This window comes from Quercus suber, unplaced genomic scaffold (assembly GCF_002906115.3).
Source record: "Quercus suber isolate HL8 unplaced genomic scaffold, Cork oak 2.0 scaffold_94, whole genome shotgun sequence".
NCBI lineage: Eukaryota > Viridiplantae > Streptophyta > Magnoliopsida > Fagales > Fagaceae > Quercus > Quercus suber.
In genome coordinates, this window is record NW_027069559.1 from 1,459,788 (window position 1) to 1,481,682 (window position 21,895).

Consider the following 21,895-nt stretch of genomic DNA (forward strand, 5'->3'; position numbering starts at 1 on the left):
GATTCATCAAAATCTATGCCTTCCACTTGAGTATACTCTTGAGCTACCAATCTAGACTTATTTCGGATAACTTCACCATCTTTATCTGTTTTGTTCTTAAAAATCCACTTGGTACCGATCACATGTGTATCTTCAGGCCTTGGAATCAATTCCCACACATTATTTCTGACAAATTGGTGTAACTCCTGGTGCATAGACTCTACCAAATTCTCATCTTTCAGTGCTTCTTCTACCCTCTTAGGTTCAAATTAAGCAAGATAGCAGTTGTATGTTACATGGTTAGCAGTATACTTTGGCCCTTTTCTCAAACGAAGTCTATCGTTCACATCCCTAATAATATTACTTGATGGGTGATTGAGAGTCACTCTTGATGAAGGTTTCTTGGAAGTTGAGAGTTCCTTATCACGAGAAATTAGGGTTTGGACTTCTGGAGGTGTGAGTGGACTTGAGACTTCTTGTATTGATCTAGTCTCTCTTCTTGATATAGGAGGTGTGGACTCCTTTCTGGGTGTTTCTTTCTCAACATCATCACTTAGAGACACATCATCATCATCCTCATTCTCCTTGAGTTTGAGCCCCTTTCCATCATCCTTAATTTCTTTTTCTGATATAGTGTTGTCTATGACCACATTGATTGACTCCATCATCGTCTTAGTACGCTTGTTGTACACTCTATAAGCTCGGTTATTTGTGGAGTAACCTAGGAATGTTCCTTCATCACTCTTAGCATCAAATTTTTCCGGATTTTTCTTGTCATTTAGAATGTAACATGTGCTCCCAAATACTCTGAAATACTTCACATTGGGTTTCTTTTCTCTCTATATTTCATATGACATCTTCTTTGTCTCTGCTTGGAAATAGATTCTATTACAAATGTTACATGATGTGTTCACAGTTTTAGCCCAGAACCTTTGAGGTATGTTTTTGTTGAGTAGCATGACTCTTGCCATTTCTTGGATCACCCGGTTCTTTCTTTCAACTACCCCATTTTGTTGTGGAGTCTTTGGAGCTGAAAATTCCTTCTTGATACCTTGCTCTTCACAAAAAACTTCAAATTTAGCATTCTCGAATTCCTTCCCATGATCACTTCCGATTTTGACTATGGGAACGCCTTTTTCATTCTGCAGTCTCTTGCATAGTCTTTGCATTTTATCGCATGCTTCGGACTTCTCTCTAAGGAATTCCACCCAAGAGTACCTTGAGAAATCATCAACTACCACCATAATGTATCTCTTTCTTCCTAGGCTTTCAGTTCTTGTAGGCCCTATTAGATCAACGTGAAGAAGCTCTAAACATCGAGAGGTAGCAATCACATTCACTTTGTGATGGTTTGCCTTTGTTTGTTTTCCCATTTGGCATGCTCCATATATAGTCTTCTCCACCTTTCCAAACTTAGGAAGTCCCTCAATTGCCTCAAGTTTAGAGACCTTACATACTTATTTGAAGTTTGCATGTCCAAACCTGTGATGCCAAAGTGTCAGCATATCAACAGGAGCACTTCTACACAAAATAGGTGCCGTAGGAACTACTCCATAGCAATTATCAGTAGTCCTATTTCTCTCCAAGACTTGAATCCCTTTTTCATCAATGATTATGCAACCCTTCTTTGAGAATTGGACAAGAAAGTCTTCATCACATATTTGAGTGATACTTAAGAGATTTTCCTTCAATCCTTTGATGTATAGCACTTCTTTCAGTAGAGGTAATCCCGGTATTTCAACCGTCCCTTTCCTGAGCACTTGAGCATGATTCCCATCGCCAAAAGTCACATAATCACATGTTTTCACTTTAAGAGTCTTAAACAGTGATTTATCTCCTGTCATATGACGATAACATCCACTGTTAAGGTACCATAAGCACGAGTTAAGTACCTTCAATGAGGTGTGCACAAACATACAAGCATGAGACAAGCATTCTTGACCATCAAACAGACATTCATCTTTATTTTCCATGCCTTTCCCAGATTGAATTTCCTTTTTCAGATTATCAACCTTTTCACATAATGTTCTATTTCTTCTTTTGTATTTCTCAACCAAAGAGTTAGACTTAAATAGACTATTGTGTAAAGTGTGGTTCTTATTTTCAAAGTATTTCAGCATGTGAACGAACATCCTAGCATATTTCCTGGATTTAATTAACTTTAAGAGTTTATTTTTAGAATACCCTTCAAACATACTCATAGAGTCATAATCACAAACACTTAAACCATAATTCAGCATGACTCTTTTTACAGCTTCATCCATAGCCAAGGGGTCTAGGATCGCACTCAAGTAATCAAACCACAAAGAGTGCACCTGCTCTGATACCAATGAAAGTTCAAAATGCGTGTAAAACACCTTTGAACGTTTAGACCCCCAATTACCAATTCAAGCTTTATATCAAACAATGTATATGCGGAAAATGATAACAAGCTTATAGCAGAATTGATAAACAATCTAAACCATAAATAATCACAATCACAACAGTAATTAAATGGTAAGGATAAAGGGAAGAGAGATGCAAACACAAGGACAACACGCGATGTGTTATCGAAGAGGAAACCGAAGCCCTCGGCGTAAAACCTCTTCGCCGCCCTCCAAGCGGTCAATAATCCACTAGAAAATGTAGTTGGGATACATGAACAGTAATAGACCCTCAAGCCTAATCTACCCAGGTACCTGAGCCCTCTAAGCTTCCTGCTCCAACGAGGTTATGCCGAACATTTTTTTTTTCTAGCTTACCGGATTCCGTTACTAAACCATAGCATCAACCAATGAATATTGGTTCTTTCCAAACTGCTTCCCTTAGCACCAAATGAACCTTCTCACAGACGTGGGTGTGGTGAGAAAAGGATTTGGTCAATGACCTCCCAAGAATGTATCAATGGAGAGGAAGAGAGTAGATGAATTTGTAGAGACTCTAAGATAAAGATTGTGGATGAATCAATCTTGTTTTTCTCTAGGGTTTCTCTCAAAAATTCTCTCTCAAAACTCTCTACATTTTGTGGGTATAAGGGTCTATATATAGTGGTGTGTGTTTGGAATATGAAGAGTTAGTTTTTGCCAAATAGGGCTGGTTGGCGGCTTGGCCTCGCAGCTTGTCCAAGTCGCGAGTTTAAGTCACGAAGTAACTGCCTGGCTAGCCTGGGACTTTTGTCCTGTAGTGCGACAGCTGGCGCCACCTTTCAGCTCCCCTGTGTGCTTCTCACGTGCTTGCAGTTGGCGGCTTGCCAGTTGCGAGTCAGCCGCGAGTCATAACCGCGAAACTCTGCTTCTTTGCACATACTTGAGCTTTTCTTCACACTCTCTTCACACACTACCCTTACATGAATCTCACCTAAATACAGGGTTACTAAGTGCTAAATTACAAGCAAATTGGCACGGAATAAAACTAACAAGATGGTTGATAAATTTCAACCTTACACTTGTTGTATTTATAAAAATTAAATGACTAATATTAAAGATAGAGAAAAGTTAATAGATGCCTTGAGGGCTTTGGTTTATGAAATATTTTTAGAAAGCTTTTATAGAAAAAGCAAAAAAGTAACCGATTTTTTTTTACAACTTTTTAGATTTCCCATAAAAGTTATATTCAAACATTCCTAAAATGATCCCTTTACAAATGATTAATTTGGTTCAAGATTCAAGTTAAGAGAATGAAAAGAGGTAGAGAAAGACACATAAAAAGATAAAGAAAAAGAAACCCCTAACAAAAGTAATAAAAAATGATTTTTGATATTATAGATTTTTGAAAAAAATACATGTGAATGACTTGATCTTAATTGACCCATAATTTTGGAATTAAAGATTTGTTTTTTTTTGTACCTTTTGATGAATTTTTGTTTTCTTTTTTTGTTTTTTCTTTTTAACTGTAGGTGAGAAAGGGGCATTCAAATGAGAATAACTGGTAATATGACTAATGACAAAGTTTAGCTACAAAATTAGTTGTAGCCTTAGGCTATAACCTTACTCAATAATATAAACATTACTACATATTTTGAAAATATAACCGTTGAATTGCATGTTCTTTACGCTCTTAATACACATATCAAATTTTGTGTCAATTAGATATTATTTACTATATGATTTATAAGCTTATATTTTATGAATAATTTTAAATTACAAAAACTTGCAATTTAAACAATTTATTGATGACATAGTTATTGATCTTTACTTTTCTAGAAATTTTGTAAGTATGGAGGATATAAGAAGAAGATGTAATCTAATAGTAGATTTGTTAAAATTCATCTCAAATAAAAAGATATTAAGGTTGTAGTATTAGGTTGTAACCAATTTTTTAGCTAAATTTTGTTCTATGACTAATATCACTAGAGAGGTTGAATGTCAAAGTAAAACTAGCAGGGTAAATTATAGTCAACTACTCTGAGATTAGGGCTAATGCCAAATATATCTTAGAAAATTAAAAAATAAACAAATTGGTCCTTATACACAAATGGTGTGTAATGCTCTTTATGCCCTCTGCCTAAAACAAATTTATACTATAGTTTTTTCATTACCAAGCCTGCAGCTTTACATTATTTCTTGTTTTTCCCAATGCCAATAAGTGCTCTACAAGCTAAAAGAAACTACAATATAAATAGGCCAAAATGCAAAATTCACATTCTAAATTGCACCATTTTTCATTTTAGCCTTGTAAAGTTGCATTTTGTTATTTCAGTCCTTTAAGTTTCAACCCTCTTCAATTTAGCCTTCCGTTAACATTTCATCCATCTGCCATTAACCATATTTAATTTTTATTTAATTATTTTACAAAATCAAAAATATTAGACTATGAGGATGAAAGGGCTCCGCTGCTCCAATCAACAGTGCATCCTTTAACCTTTTCCATCAGCATCAGGTCTTCACTACCCTTCAAAATCTCAAGAATGGAACCATAGCTACAAAAAAACCAAGGCAAACAACAATTAATAAATGCCGACACCAGATCCTTTAAAACCAATGAAAGCTTAATTTTAAGTTTTAAGAGAGCAATCAACCTACACAAACTAATCGGTATTGCTGAATATGTGGAAAACCAAGCAGCGTTCTCTATCATCCTCTTCCATATCTAAAACCTAGGATACAAGCTCGTTGGCCAACGCTGCAATTCGCTGCTTAATTCTTTGGCCTAAATCAAACCACAACAGCTTGCCCACATCAACGACGAAAGTGAAGGCATGAAAGCCCCTGGAATTGTACCACTCCATGTATTTTTTGAGGTGCTTGGTCTTGGAATTGAGCCAACCCAACAACACCACCGTCACTACTTGCTCTTTGTCGTTAAAGTGTATTCTGACAATTGAAAAAAGTTGGGTTCTATTTTGTGTTCTGTAGGTGTGGGTGTGGGGATGGAGTGATGGATGACGTGGGTGGGGGTTAATTTCTGGCTTTTTTTAAAAAAAAAAATGTTAAATTAACATTTTTTTAATTTAAGAAATAAATAATTAAATAAAAATTAAATATGGTTAACAGTAGACATAGATGGATGTTAATGGAAGAAATTAAGGAGAATTGAAACTTAGAGCACTGAAATGATAGAATTGAAAATTACAGGATTGAAATGAAAAATTGTGAAACTTAGAGAGTGAATTTTGCAATTTAACCACCTTTGCCCTCTACCTAAAACAAATTTCTGTCACATAACTGCCACTAGGGGTGTTTGCGGTGCGGTGCGGTGCGGTTTTGGCCCATTTTTAGCACCGCACTTTGTGGTGCAGTTTAAGCAAAACCATAACTACACCGCATTTTATTTTTGCGGTCACATGTGCGGTGTGGTGCGTTTTAGAGTTAGAGAAAACCATAACTGTATAGCACCTCATTTTTGCGGTCACTTGTGCGGTGCGGTGTATAAAATGCGGTTTGAAACTAATATATTTTCAGATTTTGGACTTTTCCTGCCTAGCAGAAAACTGATTTTCCCCTTTGTTTTGGGCTAAGGCTTAAAATATTAAGCTAGTTTTTCTTTCTTTTGGGTTGGCTTTCCTAATGAACACTTATAAGGGTTATTATAATTTTTTTTTGAAAACTAGGGTTATTAAACTATTATTTTTTTTTTGAGAAGTATTAAACTATTAATTAATAATATATTTTTTTAGGTTCTAAAGATTTAGGAATTTATGTATTTAGAACTCTAATGTGTAATGTTGGCAAACCATGATCAAAACAGGTTGTTTAGTCTTGTTTAGACTTGCTCAAAGTTGTGTCATTTATGTGAAGTTGGAATCGAGCTGATGCAGAATTCACTATGCATTTCGGCCTGGCTCGATTGATTGAAGCTTAGGCTCAATCAATCGAAAATTGGGCAGAATGCATTTTTACTGCATGATTCCAACTCAGCCCTAACTCCTAAAATGTTTAGGGTTTTATGTTTTTGCCCTAGGTATATAAGACAAACTCTAGCCACAATTTAGAGGTTGCTCATATTGTTGTTTGTGTGAATCTCTTGTGAGATCTGAGAGGAGCTTTCCTTCACACAAGCTTAGGATTATCAAGGAGGAGATTTCTTTAAGAACTTGATAATCATTTAGTTGCTGCTATAAGAGTTTAAAGATACACAAGCGGAAGTGCTTGTACTTGTTGGAGAATCCAAGAAAGAAGGAGTCCGTGGTCTCGGAGCTTGCACGTGGTCGTGTCAGTAAGTTTCTACTGGTGGGTAGCAATAGAATGTTAATGGTCTAAATTTTATTGTAAAACTTCAATTCTTTCTATAGTGGATTCAAGTTTACCTTAAGGATAGTTAGGTTAAATCCTCCCCAAGTTTTTTATCGGTTTGATTTTCTTGGGTGATCATATCTTTGTGTTATTTATATTTCCGCTGGTATACATGATATGATTGTTTTGATTGTGATAACCTAGATCTAGAATTTGGACTAAGTAATAATTTGGCTTATTAACTAGATTAATCTGGTTGTGTTTTAAGGGGTCTAAAAACAAACATATTTAATATTAAAAAAAAAATATTAATATATAGAGAGGGTGCGGTGTGGTGCGGTTTGTGCAATTTTCTTATTATAAAACCGCAAACTGCATTGCACTATGCGGTGCGGTGCGGTTATGCCATTTTGCGGGTGGTTTTAGTGCGGTTTATGTGGTTTGTGCGGTTTGGAGAACACCCCTAATTATAACTTTACTAGCCTCTTGCTTGCTTAGACTCTTTGAAGGCGCATTTATTATAATTTGGAAATATATTTTTTAATTTTTAAATAAATAAAAATGATAAACTTTAGAGATAATTAAGCACAAAGCATTAATTATTTTTTGAACATGTGTTTGAAAGTGGTGTAGCGATATAAAGAAAAGTTTGGGTAGGAAAAATAAGATGAAAGTGATGGGAAAGAAGGCTAAATTTTAGGAATTTTCTTAGTTTTTTATTTTTTAAATTGGGGGTGTTTTACTTTTATTCGGATGAAAAATGAATAAAAAAGGATAAATTTTAGGGAACAAAAAGATGAATGCCAAGGAAAAAAAATTCTAAATTTTAGGAGTTTTCCTTTTGAATTCAATATAAAATTTGTTATTTGACATCTATGACCCTATTTTTAAGAGAATTTACTCTTCATTAATGAAGGTATTTTTGATAGTATAGATAAAACCAACCATACTCTATCTATCTATCTATCTATATATATATAGTATTAAGAAACAAACATAAATTTCTTGCAATACAAAAGAGGCTCCTAATAAAAAAAATTATCACGAAGAACGATTTGTTCTGTTAAATGGATTCTCAGGTGCAAGGAGCCAACTTTGATGGTTCTTTATCTAAAAATTAAATAGACTTGGTTTAGGTCTAGTGCATCCAGTGCACTTGACTCGGTTAGATGGTGACATGTGTTCAAAAGTGGGCACATGTCATCATCTCAATGGGGTCTAGTACTACTAGACATTGAACTTATGCTAAACCCAAATTAAATAAATTACCTGTCAAATATTTTATTGCATATTGGATAGTTAAAGTACAATCTCAACATTGAATACGGACAGTCAATAAATGGAACCGGTAGGTAAGAAGATCTCATCAAGGTTAACTTAAATGGATAGGGATCATTGAAACTTTTTTAAAGTTTTCAAGCAGACAATTTCATAAGAATATTATTTTTGGCTCACGGGTGGTTTACTTTGGTTTTAGTCCATTATCTAGTTAGGTTATTATAATTTATAAGGTATTAAAGTAACCCTTTTTGGTAATTAAGGCCAAAATAAAACTAAAAAGTATTTGGTACAAGTTGAACACAAAATTCCATAGGATTATCAAGTTAATAATACCCTGATTACCCTGGTTTTATCTTACTAGTGGATGATTACAAAGACCCCAATACACGAGTGTGTCATGGCCACAAAAGGACCCCAAACAAAGACGTAATGGAAATAAAAATTTCCATGACAATTAGTGTTAGCTTGTGATAGAGAACAATGGGTTGCAATTAGCTTGCAACCATTCTAGAAGAGAAAGGCCAAACGAGGATGATAGGCCACAATCTGAATGACCTCTTGTGATTAAACCAATTAATTATTTAGCTAAGTTATTAATTAATCAATTTATCATGCAATTGCGTGGAAGCACAAACCAATCACCAAAAACTAAATATGCAGCGGAAATTAAATAACACGGTGATTTGTTTACGAATGGGGAAAAATCTCGCGGCAAAAACCCCACCAGGTGATTTTCAGGTCACCACTCTCAAAACTCCACTATTATCAAATCAAGCGGTTATAAGTAAAGGAATTCCAAGTATCTTACCAACCTACAGTTGAACCCTTACCCCAATACCCAATTGGACTTGATCTATAGTGACAATTTCCACCTTTGATGCACGGCTCCCAAGTACGTGACTAACCAATGCCCAGATCCCAGTACGCGACTTCAAAACACCAACTTAAGGAAGAGAGGTTGGCTACAAAGTTCTTCAGTTTATCTTACACGATGAAGATCAGGAAGATGTTTGGTTACAAAACCCTTTGGTGCAAATACACAGCAACTTCTTCAGAGAAGATGAACTAAGTCAAGAACTTCGTCTTTGATCACAATTTGCTTGAAGAGAGATTGCTCAATGCTTTTGCAACTTGTGTCACACTTGACAGTTCTTAAAACAATCCTTTTATATGTTTAGGGTTTGGAGAAAAGAAGGCCCAAAAGCATATTCACGAATCCCAAGAAAGTTAGATCAGAAAATCTGAAATTATAAATCGCGATAGATAGCAGGTGTCGAGGTAGCTATCGAGCAGGTGTCGAGTTTTAATGAATTTGCACTTCATCTTGCTTTTTATTGGACAGACTTGATGACTTCAACACTTGACTTTGAAACCTTGTTTCTTGAAGTATTAAAAACACCTAGAACTACCCAATTACAAGTAGAGTGCGTTTTGTCAAAGGATTTAGCCAATTTACATAAATAAGTGACATATGTTCTTAGCAAGTGAAAACACATATGTCCTAACAGAGGAAATATAAGGAAAGGCTCTAGACTCACAAAAATCTCTCAACAAATGTATAATTGATTCCACCCCCAAGCCAAATTGTGTGCACAAAGCAGACACATTCAAGCCACTAGAAGCCATGATTTTTCTGCCAATAATGTTAGTTGTTATGTAAACAAAGCCAAATAAAGAGCTTCAATTTTCCATACATGTATTCATCCTACAAAGGAGAATTAGGAGTGCTATTCTAGTCAACTACCCTGAAGTTTGGGCTAATGCCAAACATATCTAAGAAAATTAAAAAATAACCAAATTGGTCCTTAAACACAAACAGTGTGTAACGCTCTTTGTGTCCTCTACTTAAAACAAATTTATACTGCAGTTTTTCATTAACAAGACAGTAGCTTTACATCATTTCTTGCTTTTCCCAATGCCAATAAGTGCTCTATAAGCCAAAAGAAACTATAGTATAAATTTTTACCTCTACCTAAAACAAATTTTTACCACATAATTGCCACATTTCTGTGAAGAGAGCCGTACAGAGTGGCCTTTCAGAAGAAAGCATATTTGGTCAGTGTTCTAAATCAGCAGATATTTGGATTTGCCAAAAGAAACTAGAATATGTTAGATTTATCAACAAAAACTAAATAAGCTCTTTTTCAAGTAATTAATACTGCTTCAATCATTGGAAATTTTAGAAAATTTGTAATATCAAGAAATAATTTGTACCTATATATATATATATATATATAAAGAACTAATTTGTACCACTCCTTCAAGACTTTCACAGAAGTCATCTTTCTCTTTGCTTAGTTTGAAATATTTTTATGAGTAAATGTTGCGTCTCTTTGCTAAGACTGAATTTGGGTTAACATTTCTTTTTGTTTATAGAGCACTTATTGGCACTAGAGAAGGCAAGAAATTAGGAATATATAATGCATAATAAAAATAGTTAGAAGAATATAGAATATTTCAAAAAAGAATAATATCAATAGAAAAACATTAGAATTATAAAATTACATATTTGTAAAAATAGAATAATGGAAATTACTTTTTTAAATTGTTTAATTTTTAAGAAGATCAAATTACCTACAATAAAATTTAGAGAATAAATTATACATATTCAATATAAGTTTGATATGAGTTTTGATTATCATGATAATATATTTTAAGAGAATGAATCATTTGAATAATTTATTTAAATAATAATTATACATACATACATACATGCATACACACACGCGCACGCGCGCGCGCACACACACACACACATATCTTAAATGTATAATTAACCTCATGCAATTCATTTTAAAATTGTTAGGTTCTAAGACTTTAGGAACTAATGTATTAGAACTTCAATTTGTATATGTTGGCAAACTATGATCAAAACATTTAGTCTAGGTTTAGACTTGCTTAAAATTTGGTTTAAATTAAGTTTGGAAACAAGTAATTGCAGGAAATTACTATTCAATTTCTGCAAGGCTCGATTGATAAAAAATTAGATTTGATCGATCGAAAGTCACAGATCAGCAAAAATTAGCAAACGTAAAAAGGCCATAACTCATCCGTTTGAAGCTCAAATCGCGATCCGTTTTTCCAGTATTTAAAGGACATCATAAGCTAACCATAGGTAGGGTTTTCAAGGCTTTTCAGAGAGAGATTAGAGTGCATCTTGTGCCTCTTTTATAGATCTAGGGTTTTGTACCCAAAAGCTTTCTAAGGTCTTTGTTGAGTTGTGTGTTGAATCTTTTGTGAAATCTAGAGGTGTTAACCTTCATACACATTTAGGGTTATCAAGATCAAGATTGATGTCAAGAACTTGGTGATCTCTTCAGTTGCTATTTCAAGAGCTTAAAGAAAAACACAAGTAGGAGAACTTGTGGTTACTGTGGATCAAAGAAAGAAGTAATTCGTAGACTCGGAGCTGTCACGTGGTCGTGGTAGTAAGTTTTCTACATGAAGTAGCAATAGGATGTTAGTGGTCTAAGTCTTATTGTACAAACTTTAATTCTTTCATAGTGGATCTGTTTTACCTTAAGGATAGCTAGGTTAAATCATCCCCATATTTTTTACTGGTTTGGTTTTCCTGAGTTATCATATCGTTGTGTTATATATTTTTCAGCTGCTTTGCATAGTATGATTGTTTTGTTTTAACCTAGATTTGAATAATAAACCTAAGTATTCACTTGGTTAATTAATTAGGTTAAACAATTTGTGTTTTGCAGGGATCTAAAAATTTACAAAAAATAATGACGTTAAAACAAATGTATAACAACTTTAAAGATTACATTTGTATATTCATAACCTTTATGTTTAAAAGTCTTTCACTTAAATTTAGTTGTACCGAAGAGGAATGAAATGCTATGTTAATGTGGCTTAATAAAAGCGTAGCAACAATAAATACTATGTTTAACATTTTAGATATTACGAGTTTTGTGATTTATATTTTTTTGATAAATTTGGATTTAGAATAGGTGCTTTCAACCTAAACATATCTTTTCCCATTATGTAAGTGCACAAAAATGAATCGAAGTGGATCAAAATGGATCGAAGTAGTCCGAATGGACCGAATTGGAACAGAGTGGACTGAATGAATAAAATATGACCGGATAGGAACAAGGTGGATCAAATGGACTGAAGGTGACCAAATAGGACCTAATGGGACGGAATAGGACCAATGTAGACCGAATAAGAACAAATGGACAGATTAGGACCAAAGTAGATGGAATGGATTGAATAGGACCAATGTGGACTAAATAGGACTGAAGTGGACATAATGGACTGATTAGAACCAATGTGGACCAAGTAGAACAAAAGTGGACAAAATTGATTGAATGGCTCAAATAGGACTGAGGTGGATCAAAGTGGATAGAATGGATCGAATAAGACTAATATGAATTGAATGAGACCAAAGTGGACTAAATAGGACCAAGATGGACAAAATGGTTCGAAGTGGACAAAATAGGACTAATGTGGACCGAATAAAGCCAATGTAGACTGACTGGACATAATAGGACCAAAGTGGACTGAAGAAGACTGAATGGACAGAATAGAATTTTAGTGGATTGAATGGACTAAATAGGACCGTATAGACCAAATAGGACCGAATAGAACCAATGTGGATCGAATAAGAATTTTGAATATTTATCATTTTTATTGCATTTTTAGGGCTCATATTTCTAATTTCTAGTGTCTATTACTTTGCATTTTTTACTAAAAAATAAAGATTTTAGCCCAAATATAATAAAATTTTATACTTTTCAACTCAAAAATTAAGGGAAAAAAAAGAATTTTTAAGCTAAATTTGAAAATGCAACCTACAAAAAGAATCAATATAAGACCCAATTAGTCTACAATGGACTGAAAGGGACCGAAATTGACAAGTGGCCTGACCAAATTGGATGGAAGTAGACGTAATTAGATTGAATAGAAAATGTTTAAAATATTAGGGCGAATAAATTATCTTCAACAAATTTTAAAAAAAAAAATTATATATTATATTACAATACAAAATAATTATTTATTCCTATGCATCGCGTTGGTTTGCGACTAATAGCCTTTAATATGCAAAATGAAAGGAATTGATGGCAGCTACGCAAATGCTCTCCATCGTGGTTAAGATAGATAAGAAAACCCAGATCGATCATAGATGATAAAAATATTGTTAAAAAAAAAAAAAAACCATATATACTGAACTTGCCACAATAGAAAAATGAAATAAGAAAAAGCCCAAATACATCTACCTACTACGATATTTTATTAATTTATTACAAGCGAATCAGACAAACTTTGACTCTGAGAACTTGGGAAAGGGTGAGGTTAGTGATACATAAAATATGGCTTTTTTGGAGGAAGGGAACTTTCATTAAAAACTAGCAAACAGAAACAGAGGAAGAAGATACTTAAAATATGTTACTTTCAACTAATTTTAGTATCTAGATAAAGTTTTTTGCCATGGTAAAGGACACAGCCAAAACAATTATTATCTTAATCAGACAAATTTGAGGTCATTATAAAGAGTATAAAATCAATTTCAAATCGTCAAACTAAATACAGGGCTTAGAGTATAAAGAGTATAAAATAATTGGATTAACACCTGAGATATTACTCCCACAAGGCTTAGAGTAATTCTTGAGGATTTACTCCACAATCCTTGAGTTTATTTAATTAGAGACACCCTGAGCAAGGTAAAACAAGTTAGTTTGGTGATAATTCTGAACAAGAGAAGTAACAACATTGAAAATAGAAATTTTATTCGTATATGACCAACTGTAAAACCTTTTGGTGATAGCGATCAATTCATAAATGACCCAGACAACCATGAGATTCACACTCTTCTCTTCAATTTCAGTTAACTTTATTCCTCTTTGGGCAGGTTCCTCGTGTTCCCTTCTGCTCTATCTCAATACATTTATCTTTAATTACCCAAAAGAACAAAATAGAAAATTTATTTTATGCATATAATTTACAGCACAGCAGGCCAGTTGGGCTTAACCAACAACTAACGGTGAACATCCTCTGCATCAGAAATGCTCACATATATCCACTTTTTCCAATGAAAGATACTGTCTTGACTGTAACAACTCCTCAAGCCTATCCTTACCCCATATACAACAAGAATCCGTCTAAAAACAACAAAGTCAATTACATTGTGGAGTACCCATATTTTTTTGTTGACAAGAGTCCACTTTACTAGGCCCAATGCAACAGAGAAAACAGCAGTAATCACGCTGTACTCTCGCCTCATATGATAATGTAAATTATTCGCCGAGGAATTATTATTCTCTGGTCTTCCGCATCGATGGCTGCCTATTGGCAGTCAAAAAAAGCATGGCTGCCTATTGGCAGTCAAAGAAAGCAGACGAGGAAATCAATTTCTTCATTTATATAAATTTCCATTAAACTCTCTCAATACCAAAACTTTTGTTTATGATTTCTGTAGCATTTCAGGCTATGTAGTCGTCTCATTCAAAACTAAGACTTCAGCTATAGGATTTTGTTTTTTTCTCCTTCCCGTTTCCTTTTTTAATTTGCTCAAGTTGTATATAGTTGACCCTCTCCCTTATAAAGCATTTACAATTTGGCCAAGATTTCACATCAATTTTAAGGAAAAGATGAGTGCTAATTCTTCAGCAACTCCCATCACCAACAGGTACGTATTACTATAACAAATTAAACTTTTATAAACTTTGTGTTCTCTAATTCAGTCTTTCTATCATTTATATTATATTAAAAACTAGCTAAGAGTTTAGACTAATAAATTTTAGTTTCCTTATCTCTTTCTCCTTGCAGATTAGAAAGTAAGGCAGCGTTAATAACCGGTGGTGCGAGTGGCATAGGTGAGGCCACTGCAAGGCTTTTTGTTCGACATGGTGCAAAGGTCCTTATAGCAGATGTCCAAGACGAGCTTGGCCACTCAGTCTGCAAAGACATTAGCTCTGAATCCATCTCTTATATCCATTGTGATGTAACAAATGAATCTGATGTCGAAAAGGCCGTGGACATGGCTATATCCAAGTATGGAAAGCTTGATATCATGTTCAACAACGCTGGCATTACAGGCAACATTGAATCAGGAATTTTAGAATCAGAAAATGAAAATTTCAGAAGGGTTTTAGACGTGAATGTTTTCGGTGCTTTCTTGGGTGCCAAGCATGCTGCTAGGGTTATGATTCCAGCTAAAAAAGGAAGCATTCTCTTCACCTCAAGCATTGCTTCAGTAATGGCTGATGATGTTCCACATTCATACATGGCATCAAAGCATGCTGTGGTGGGAATGGCTAAGAACTTGAGCGTGGAGTTGGGACAGTATGGAATAAGGGTTAATTGTGTGTCTCCTTTTGCAACTGCAACTCCTATGCTAAGAAAAGTTATGGGGATGATGGAGAAGAAAAAGGTGGAGGATGTGGTTTCATCGTGTGCAAACTTGAAGGGAGCGGTATTGGAGCCTGAAGATATTGCTGAGGCAGCGCTGTATTTGGGGAGTGATGAGTCTAAGTATGTGAGTGGGATGAACTTGGTTGTTGATGGGGGTTATAGTCTTACTAATCCAGTATTCTCAAATGCACTAAAAAGCCTTTTTTCTTAATACGTATCAATGTATATGTTGCAAGTTGTATCTATCACCTCCATTTCTCTATTTTGTATGTTTGTTTTAGTGTTATCTTAAGAGTGATGTTAATAAAAGTCAAGTACCTTGATTTAGTGGCATTTTTATTGACTATTCTCCTTTATAAAAAGAATTAGGATTCGAAATTCCCTTCATCTTTGTTGTATCTATCAAAAATAAAAGATTAGTATTAAAGATAGGTAAAAGTTAATAGAGGCCTTGATGGCTGTGGTTTATGAAACATTTTAAGAAACTTTTTACAGGAAAAGAAAAAAGTAACTAATTTTTTTTACAACTTTTTATATTTCTCGTAAAAGTTATATCAAAATATTCCTAAAATGGTCCATTAACAAGTGATTAATTTGGTTCAAGATTCAAGTTAAGAGAATGAAAAGTGGTAGACAAAGATTAAAAAAAAGAAAAAAAAAGAAAAAAAAAGAAAAAAGAGAGAAAAAAAAAACCCCTAACAAAAGTAATATAAAATGATTTTGGATATCATAAATTTTTGAAAAAAAAAAAGAAAACATGTGAATGACTTGATCCATAATTGACCCATAATTTTGGAATTAAAGATTTGTTTGTTTGTTTGTTTTTTCTTTTTTCTTTTTTGTACCTTTTGACGAATGTTTTGTTTTTTGTTTTTTAAATATAAGTGAGAAAGGGGCATTCAATTGAAAAGAACTGGTGATATGACTAATATCACTAGAGAGGTTGAATGTCAAAGTAAAACTAATAGGATAAATTATAGTTAACTACCTTGAGATTTGGGTTAATGTGCCAAATACATCTAAGAAAATTAAAAAACAACCAAATTGGTCCTTAAACACAAATGGTGTGTAATGCTCTTAGGGCCCTCTACCTAAAACAAATTTATAAATAGGTCAAAATGCAAATTTCACCCTCTAACACAAATGGTGTGTAATGCTCTTTGTGTCCCCTACCTAAAACAAATTTATACTTTATTTTTTCATTACCAAGACTGCAACTTTACATCATTTCTTGCTTTTCTCAATGCCAATAAGTGCTCTATAAGCCAAAAGAAACTACAGTATAAATAAGCCAAAATGCAAAACTCACTCTTTAAGTTTTACCACTTTTCATTTCAGTACTGTAAGTTTGCATTCTGTGATTTTAGTCCTCCAAGTTTCAATCCTCTTCAATTTAGTCTTCCGTTAACATTCCATCCATCTGCTGTTAATCATATTTAATTTTTATTTAATTATTTTAAAACCAATGTGTTAGGACATATGTGTTTTCACTTGTTAAGAACATATGTCACTAATTTATGTAAATTGGCTAATCCTTTGACAAAACACACTCTACTTGTAATTAGATAGTTCTAGGTGTTTTTAATACTTCAAGAAATAAGGTTTCAAGGTCAAGTGTTGAAGTCATCAAGTCTGTCCAAGAAAAAGTAAGCTGAAGTGCAATTTCATTAAAGTTTGACACCTGCTCGATAGCTACCTCGACACCTGCTATCTGTCGAAATTTAAAATTTAAAATTTTCTAATATGATTTTCTTGGGATCCGTGAATATGCTTTTGGGCATTCTTTTCTCCAAACTCTAAACATATAAAAGGATTGTTTTAAGAGCCGTCAAGTGTGACACAAGTTGCAAAAGCATTGAGCAATCTCTGTTCAAGCAAATTGTGATCAAAGACGAAGTTCTTGACCTAGTTCATCTTCTTTGAAGAAGTTGCTGTATATTTGCACCATAGGGTTTTGTGACCAAGCATCTTCCTGATCTGCATTGTGTAGGATGAACTGAAGAACTTTGCAGCCAACCTTTCTTCCTCAAGTTGGTGTTTTGAAGTCGCGTACTAGGATCTGCGCATTGGTTAGTCACATATTTGGGAGCCGTGCATCAAAGGTGGGAACTGTTGCTACAAATCAAGTCCAATTGGTTATTGGAGTAAGGGTTCAACTGTAGGTTGGTAAGGTACTTGGGATTCCTTTACTTGTAACCACTTGATTTGATAACATTGTGTAGGATGAGCTAAAGAACTTTGCAGCCAACCTTTCTTCCTCAAGTTGGTGTTTTGAAGTCGTGTACTAAGATCTGCGCATTGGTTAGTCACGTATTTGGGAGCCGTGCATCAAAGGTGGGAACTGTTGCTACAGATCAAGTCCAATTGGGTATTGGGGTAAAGGTTCAATTGTAGGTTGGTAAGGTACTTGGGATTCCTTTACTTGTAACCGCTTGATTTGACAATAGTGGAGTTTCGGGAGTGGTGACCTGAAAATCACCCAGTGGGGTTTTTGCCGTGAGGTTTTTCCCCATTCGGAAACAAATCACCGTGTCATTTAATTTCTACTGCATATTTAGTTATTTGGTGATTTGTTTGTGCTTCCATATATTTGCATGCTAAATTGATTAATTAATAACTTGGCTAATTAATTAATTGGTTTAATCACAAGGGGTCATTCAGATTGTGGCTTATCAAGTGATATCAGAGCAGGCACACTCTGATTAGGTTTAATCTTTGCTGTGTTGATCCATTGACCCCTGTTGTCATGGCTATAACCGTTTTGAAGAGATTCTTGTTTTCAAATACATCTTGTTTTTCTAATCACTATTTGTTTGAGTGTTTCAGATAATACAAGTCTAAAAGTTATTTGAATTCTTTTATAATGACTATTGGAAAGGATCTCAGTTTGGCTAAGAAGAAACTAGACTGTCTCAAAATAAAAATGTGTAAAGGAGTTCATCTGAGAAGAGTAAAAGTTAAAGGCTTAGCTCATCAAAGGCAGTTGAGTGAAAGAACCATTCCCTCTGATTTGTCATCCAAGCATGAAGTGTGTTTCATGATGAAGTCTGCTTTCAAAGTAATGGATACATGTCTATGGTATCTTGACAGCGGTTGCTCAAGACACATGACCGGAGATCGATCTCTCTTCAAGATCTTTGAGCCTAAAAAGGGTGGTAATGTGACTTTCAGTAATGGAAGCAAGTCACAAATTAAAGGGAAAGGAATCATATCTCTACCAAGACTGCCAGACATTGCAAATGTTCTTTTTGTAGAAGGTCTAAGGGTGAACCTATTGAGCATAAGTCAGATATGTGATCAAGACTTCATGGTGCTATTCTCAAAGGGAAAGTGTCTTGTCATGGATAAGTCTGGAAAGAAGCTCATTAGTGGGGTTCGCACTCTGGACAACTGCTATGAATTGGTTCCTAATGCCGATATAGTGTGCAATAGCATTCGTTTGCCTAATGAAGATCTATGGCATCAACGAATGGGACATGCTAGTTACAAGCATCTATCCATTGTATCTAAGCATGAATCAGTCTTGGGGATACTAAAACTTAGCAGAATGAGCAATGTGGTGTGTGGACCATGTCAACTTGGGAAACAGACGAAAGCTAAGCATCCAAGCACTCAGACTTCAGCTACCTCCAGACCATTGGAGCTTTTGCATTTAGATCTTATGGGTCCAACCAGAACCGAGTCTCTTGGTGGTAAGAGATACATCATGGTTGTGGTAGACGACTTTACTAGATACAATTGGGTCATCTTACTCCGATCCAAGTTTAAGGCTCCTGAGCATATTAAGGCTTTGTACACAAGACTACAGAATGAAAAGAGCTTAAAGATTGATCGAATTCGAAATGACCATGGTAAAGAATTCGAGAACTCATACATGGAGTCTTTCTGCATAAGGTCAGGTATATCTCAAGAGTTCTCTGCTCCTATTAGGCCTCAGCAGAATGGTGTGGTAGAAAGAAAGAATAGGGTTATTCAAGAGATGGCCAGAGCCATGTTGCATAACAAAGATGTGGCTTGAAACTTATGGGGAGAAGCTGTAAACACTACTTGTCATATGGTTAATAGGGTGTACTTCAGACCCGGTACCAAAAAGACTCCCTATGAGTTATGGAAAGGAAGAAAGCTAAATGTGAAGTATTTCAGGATATTTGGAAGCACTTGCTTCATCCTTAAGGATAGAGAGAATGTGGGAAAGTTTGACTCTCAAAGCGATGAAGGCATATTTTTGGGATACTCGTCCACAAGCAAGGCATATCGGGTATATAACAAGAGAAGTCTGAAGGTAATGGAAATAGTAAATGTGGTCATTGATGAGTCTTCAGATTCCAGTTCTGAGAAAGGCATTGAGGAACTCTCCAAAGAAATTATTCCTCCTGAGCCTAAGGAAGTTCAAGATATTGCTGAACCAGAACCTGTGTCCCCAAGTACTCCTAGTATTGTGGAAGACTCTGTAGATGCTCCTACTTCACCAGATTCTGAGTCTTATGAAGAAAAAGGACCCTCCTCTAGAATCAAATTAAATCATCCTCTTGAAGTTATTGTGGGAAACATGAATGAACTTACATTAAGGAAACGTACAGTCAATAAATGTGTTGCTAACTTTGTGTCCTATTCTTGTTATTTGTCATAGGTTGAACCCAAGAAATTTGAGGAAGCACTACAAGATGAAAGTTGGGTCGAAGCAATGCATGATGAACTACTTCAGTTTCAGAGGAATGATGTTTGGACTCTAGTACCTAGACCAGAAGGTGAGCACATCATCGGTACAAAGTGGATATTCTACAACAAGATTGATGAAGAAGGCAATGTGATTCGTAACAAGGCTCGACTTGTGGCTCAAGGATATTCGCAAATGGAAGGAGTAGACTATGATAAAACATTTGCACCAATTGCCCGAATGGAGTCAATCAGAATTTTGCTCGCCCTGGCATGTCAGCTGAATTTCAAACTCTATCAGATGGATGTAAAGACTGCCTTCTTGAATGGGTTACTCAAAGAGGATGTCTATGTGGCTCAACCAAAAAGGTTCATTGATCCACATTTTCCGGATCATGTGCTGTACCTTAAAAAGGCACTTTATGGGTTGAAGTAAGCTCCTAGAGCCTGGTATGATAGACTCACACAATATCTGGTGTCACATGGGTTCACAAGAGGAAAGGCTGATCAAACTCTCTTCGTCAAAAAGGAAGATGGTGAGTTGATAGTTGTTCAAGTCTATGTTGATGATATCATCTTTGGGTTGACTAAGGATGAACTTGCTCATGGCTTCTCAAAACACATTCAAGTCGAGTTCGAGATGAGCACGATTGGAGAGCTGACTCACTTCCTAGGATTACAGATTCACCAACAAGATTCAGATATATTTCTTTCTCAATCTAAATATGCTAAGAATCTTGTGAAAAAGTTTGGTTTGGAATCTGCTAGTTTTGTTAGAACCCCTATGAGCCCAAATGTTAAACTCACTGTAGACTTGTTAGGTAAGAGTGTTGACCCCTCTCTTTATAGAAGCATGATAGGTAGTCTTCTTTACCTTACTGTTAGTAGACTTGACATTAGTTACAGTGTTGGAGTGTGTGCTAGATATCAGGCTAATCCTAAGGAATCCCACATGATTGCTTTAAAAAGAATTATAAAGTATGTCAAAACCACTGCTGAGTTTGGTATGTGGTATAGCAAAGACACTAATGGTGTCTTAGCTGGGTACTCTGATGCTGATTGGGCTGGTAATGCTGATGATAGAAAGAGTACTTCGGGGGGTTGTTTTTATGTGGGTAACAATTTTGTCTCTTGGATGAGCAAAAAGCAGAACTCCATCTCATTATCCACTACAGAAGCTGAATACATTGCTGTTGGTAGCTGCTGCACCCAACTCCTCTGGATGCAAAAACTCTTTCATGATTATGATATTTGTCAAGAGCATCTCACCATTTACTGTGACAATATCAGTGCCATAAATATCTCTAAAAACCCTGTTTAGCATTCTCGAACCAAACACATAGAGATTCGACATCACTTCATTAGGGAGCTTGTCGAAAATGGTACGCTCACTCTTGAGTTTATCCATACTAATGATCAAAAGGCTAACTTGTTCACCAAACCTCTTGACAGCAAACGTTTTGAATTCCTTCGTCAAAACATTGGTGTCATCTCCATGGATTGATCTCCTTCTCTTGTTCTTCTTCCTCATGCATTTGCATCTAGTTTTATGCTTTGTTTTGTTTAATATGTTTTTATGTGTTTACTTGCAATTTTGTTTACTTTTGTTTTTAATATAAAAAATAAAAAAAATTGAAAAATCAGAAAAATACAAAAATAGTGTGTGTTTTGTGTACTTTGGAACTTGTGTACCTTGGATGGCCATTGAAACAAAGTTTCTAAATTTTGTATCTTTTGTAGCTTAGATGAGCATCTCTATGCACAACTAAGCAAGTGAGCTTTGTGGCTCTTGTTTGTGATGAGTAAGATTAAGTTATCTCTTAAAACTTAACACTCATATCACTCTTTATGACATTAGTTACAGTGTTGGAGTGTGTGCTAGTTTTGTTAGAACCCCTATGAGCCCAAATGTTAAACTCACTGTAGACTTGTTAGGTAAGAGTGTTGACCCCTCTCTTTATAGAAGC

The 21,895-nt window shown here is 35.0% G+C and overlaps 1 protein-coding gene across 1 annotated transcript; it reads left to right on the forward strand.

Moving 5' to 3' along the window:
* The first annotated feature begins 13,279 nt into the window (after positions 1 to 13,279).
* LOC112019292 (short chain aldehyde dehydrogenase 1) lies at positions 13,280 to 15,605 on the forward strand. Its single transcript, XM_024051830.2, has 2 exons — positions 13,280 to 14,547; positions 14,688 to 15,605. The coding sequence occupies exons 1-2, from the start codon at positions 14,510 to 14,512 to the stop codon at positions 15,481 to 15,483; spliced, it is 834 nt and encodes a 277-aa protein (XP_023907598.1). The 5' UTR covers positions 13,280 to 14,509; the 3' UTR covers positions 15,484 to 15,605.
* The last annotated feature ends 6,290 nt before the right edge of the window (positions 15,606 to 21,895 follow it).

What these genes read in the sequence shown, in the direction of transcription:
- LOC112019292 (XM_024051830.2), top strand. Translation starts at nt 14,510, where the DNA reads ATGAGTGCTAATTCTTCAGCAACTCCCATCACCAACAG. An exon ending in GCAACTCCCATCACCAACAG is followed by an intron (nt 14,548 to 14,687) that starts GTACGTATTACT and finishes TTCTCCTTGCAG; the next exon opens with ATTAGAAAGTAAGGCAGCGT.